The sequence below is a fragment of the Oryza sativa genome, chromosome 8, assembly GCF_034140825.1.
Source record: "Oryza sativa Japonica Group chromosome 8, ASM3414082v1".
Lineage (NCBI taxonomy): Eukaryota > Viridiplantae > Streptophyta > Magnoliopsida > Poales > Poaceae > Oryza > Oryza sativa.
This window is the reverse complement of record NC_089042.1, coordinates 5,897,362-5,901,680: the sequence shown is the minus strand read 5'-3', so window position 1 is coordinate 5,901,680 and position 4,319 is coordinate 5,897,362. Positions and strand designations below refer to the sequence as shown.

The 4,319-nt window shown below is 40.8% G+C and overlaps 1 protein-coding gene and 1 non-coding gene across 2 annotated transcripts; one reads left to right on the top strand and one right to left on the bottom strand.

Annotated features, from left to right (window-relative positions):
• Positions 1-271: 271 nt before the first annotated feature.
• Positions 272-3,991, top strand: LOC4344902 (NAC domain-containing protein 21/22). The gene is made up of 3 exons (XM_015792832.3): positions 272-488; positions 1,513-1,811; positions 3,257-3,991. Exons 1-3 carry the CDS (start codon positions 293-295, stop codon positions 3,641-3,643), a joined length of 882 nt encoding a protein of 293 aa, XP_015648318.1. The 5' UTR covers positions 272-292; the 3' UTR covers positions 3,644-3,991.
• On the bottom strand, positions 1,326-1,399 carry TRNAV-AAC (transfer RNA valine (anticodon AAC)). Its single transcript has one exon. It is a non-coding gene; the product is annotated as a tRNA-Val (tRNA).
• Positions 3,992-4,319: the final 328 nt, after the last annotated feature.

Genomic DNA, 4,319 nt, shown 5'->3' with positions numbered 1-4,319 from the left:
TATTCAGCAACAGAATCGTACTAGTAGCATATAATTAGCTCACATCCAAATCCTTAATCCGTAAGCACACTCCCAAATTAAACCCGGCAAGTTGCATATTATCCATGAAAAACCCATCAGTTGCTATTGCTATATACTAGCCTCTAGCTCTAGTTGACCGGCGAGAGTAGTATTAATACCGCTACCACGCGTAGCCGCCGAGCTCGCCATTAGCTTGCTATTCTCTCTTCTTCTTCTTCTTCTTCTTCTTCTTCTTCTTCTTCTTCTTGGTGTGATTGAGGTGGAGGAGGAGATGAGTTTCATAGGCATGGTGGAGGCGAGAATGCCGCCGGGGTTCAGGTTCCACCCGAGGGACGACGAGCTGGTGCTGGACTACCTCCTGCACAAGCTCGCCGCCGGCGGCCGGGGAGGAGGGGTGTACGGCGGCGGCGGCGGCGTCGCCATCGTCGACGTCGACCTCAACAAGTGCGAGCCATGGGACCTTCCAGGTTTGTATATGCTTATATGCGTTTTGATCGATCGATTGATTATTGATTTTCTTGGAGAAAGAAAGAGGGGGGGAAGGAATATTTTCTTGTGTTGGGATGTTGTTGGTTGATTCGTTTCGAGAAAGAAGATTTAAATTCCATTATTGGTATTGTTGATTGGTCCCTGTTCTTAGGTTTTTGGGGGTAATTATTGGTGGTGTTTGTTTGGTTCGTGTTGTTTATCTAGCTTCTTTCTGGGAAATGGAATCTTTTCCTTCACATGACATTTGTCATTTTGAAGAAAAAAAAGAGATGGACTCTTTCCGAAGAAAAAGATGGCAAAAAATTGTAAGATTTGGTTTTTTATCTTCAAAAGTTGGAAATAAAGAAGAATTTCCATCAAAGTGAAGCAGAGTGGCTTCTCACAGGTTTTGAAGAAAATGATGAAAAAGGTAACACAAAAGTGGCCTCTCACAGATTTTGATGAAAAAAGATGATAAAATTGTAACAGAAAAGAATTTCTCATGTATTTTAAATTGAAGAGAAGAGATAAAAAATTGAAAATGATGAATAAAATCATATATTTTGAATTGAAGATACGAGATAAAAGAAAAATGAAATGATGAATAAAATCATATATTTTGAATTGAAGAGAAGAGATAAATTAAAAATGAAAATGATGAATAAAACATAAACACAGATTCAGATTTTGATGAAAAAGATGGAACAAAACATAAGAAGAGATAAATTAAAAATGAAAATGATGAATAAAACATAAACACAGATTCAGATTTTGATGAAAAAGATGGAATAAAACATAACACGAAGATTTATACTTCAATGAAACAAAAAATAAAATGGCGTCGCCCGGACTCGAACCGGAGACCTTCAGTGTGTTAGACTGACGTGATAACCAACTACACCACGACACCGAGCTGTTCAATCATCTCCTCTTCCCAATTCGATCTTCGTCTGATGAGTTCATGATCATCTTCTCTTGTCTTTTCCAATCGATCTTTCAATTCTCTGCCGCCATTGTTTGCAGACGCGGCGTGCGTGGGAGGCAAGGAGTGGTACTTCTTCAGCCTCCGCGACCGCAAGTACGCCACCGGCCACCGCACCAACCGCGCCACCCGCTCCGGCTACTGGAAGGCCACCGGCAAGGACCGCTCCATCACCCGCCGCTCCTCCATCTCCTCCGGCGAGCCCTCCTCCTCCGCCGCCGCCGCCGCCGTCGGCATGCGCAAGACGCTCGTCTTCTACCGCGGCCGCGCCCCCAAGGGCCGCAAGACCGAGTGGGTCATGCACGAGTTCCGGCTCGAACCGCAGCCTCTCCACCTCAAGGTGAAGACAGATTCTGAATTTCTTCTTCTCTCTTCTTCTGTTTTTCTTTTTTTTTTGTTGTTGTTCTTCGTTCGGATTGCGTGGATCCGACAAGATCAGAGCACGCCGTTTTCGTGTTCATGTTCGGAGGAAGAAGATTGATGCTGAGTTTTCTTTTTTTTTTCTGAAGAAAAAAAGATGATGCTGAGTTTTATTAAAATGATAGGGGCGAAATGAAAAGATTGGTTGCTGTTTGCTACAGTTAGAATACCTGTCAAAGAACTCACTGTCAGATTATACATGTTCAGAAAGCTCTGTTACAAATAGGGGGGAAAAATCAGCTTTTAGGGAAAAAAAATGATGCTGAGTTTCTTTTCTTTTTCTGTTTTGTTTTCACACACTATCATGAATTTTATTAAAAGATAGGGGGAAATGAAAAGATTGATTGGTTGCTGTAGATGTTTCTGTTTGCTACAGTGAGAATGCCTGTCAAAGAATTCACTGTCAGATTATACATGTTCAGAAAGCTCTGTTACAAATAGAAAAAAAAACAGCTTTTAGGGGAAAAAAGATGATGCTGAGTTTCTTTTCTTTTTTCTGTTTTGTTTTCACAAACTGTCATGAACTTTATTAAAAGATAGGGGGAAATGAAAAGATTGATTGGTTGCTGTAGATGTTTCTGTTTGCTACAGTGAGAATACCTGTCTCACTGTCAGATTATACATGTTTAGAAAGCTCTGTTACAAATAGAAAAAAAAATCAGCTTTTAGGGGAAAAAATTAGACTTTTTTTATTGTCATGTTGCTACCTCCAGTGAGCTCATCATCATCTGTTGTGTCATCATATGCGTGTTGCCGTCACCTACCATGGCAATTGGCAAAGCCTGAATTTTGTAACAATATGGTCTCTAACTGTTCGTTTTCAGGCTAACTCGATGCTTCTCTCAACATTCTTTCCTGATAAACTAGCTGCAAGTTGCCAGGGCTCTAGTTTTAGTTGGATGACCCTACAAAAAGTTTAGTCTTCTTTTGATCCAGTCCATAGTTGTTCAGCTGGCTCCATCAGATTACTGAGCTAGATTAATGTCATAAACATTCCCTCCAAAAGGATTTGACTGTCTTATCGTGGTTGTTTACTCCAAGTTGACACTTAAAACATTCAGGCTTCCATGATTGCTAACTCATCAAGCAACTATATAACTTGCCAACAATGATTTCCTCATGCAACTTGCTGCAGAGTCTGTTATGTTGGTTGCATCAGCATTATCCATCGTGCTAATAAGTTAATGAAATTTGAAGTCTTCTTGTCCTTAACCACTACATATGACCTGAAAATGATTTGATTCTCTACAGAATAATGTTCAGTTACAGTTATTACTTATTACAATTTTAACCTTTCATAGATCATTTGCACTTAATACCATGTTAAACATGAACATCACCTAATTACACGAAAACAAAATACAGGAGGACTGGGTGCTATGCAGGGTGTTCTACAAGACCAGACAAACAATTCCAAGCCCATCATCTGAAGAGGCCGTCACACTGCCCAATGAGCTAGACCTGCCTGCCACGCCTTCGCTCCCGCCCCTCATCGATGCCTACATCGCCTTCGATAGCGCACCGACGACGACGCCATCGATGGTCGGGAGCTACGAGCAAGTGTCCTGCTTCTCCGGCCTGCCGGCATTGCCAATGAAGGGCTCCATCAGCTTTGGGGACCTGCTGGCCATGGACACCTCTGCAGAGAAGAAGGCCATCAGGGTACTGCACAACAGCAACACTGCAAAGCTGGAGCTCTCCCCAGATTGGGGACAGGAGAGTGGCCTGTCACAGATGTGGAACCCCCAATAATGATCTTGATCTTGATATTGATATTGATATTGATATTGATATTGATATTGATGATGTTTGTGTTGCTACTTGCTAGATAGCGATTACTACTGAATGCAGTGTGGCAAATAACTTGTAAAGAGGTGACATATTCTTTCCTCTGCTGGAGTAGTAGCTGTGCATACATTTTGTATTTGATTGGAAAATTTGATTAGGGGTGTGACATACACAGTAGAGTAGTGAAAATGGCTTGGTGTAGAATCTGTACATAGGATTGCAGAAAAGGGTTATCCCTTTCTCTTTACTCTCTAGATGTATTTGTCATTGCAGATGAATAAAGATTTCAGAGACAGGCATTGTGTGGATAAACCATTCAACACCATTTGACTTCCATTTACTGTTCCATTTCCATTTTTTGTGGGCTTGACCATTTGTTGTGGGCCTTTAGTGCAAACAAGCTAATAATAATGTATGGTCTGTTTGGCTGGGGAAAAGATTTGGCCTAGGAAAAAGAACAGGGAATTTATAATTTTACTGAATTTCAGATTAGAGATTGGTGTGGGATGTATAATTGAACTTTATATTTGTTTTGAGGATTGGGATTAGAATTTTAGATTTGAACTGGACTAAGATTAAGATCCATGTAACACCAAAAGAATCACTTTTTTAAAATTACATACTCCGATTTTAATTCAGG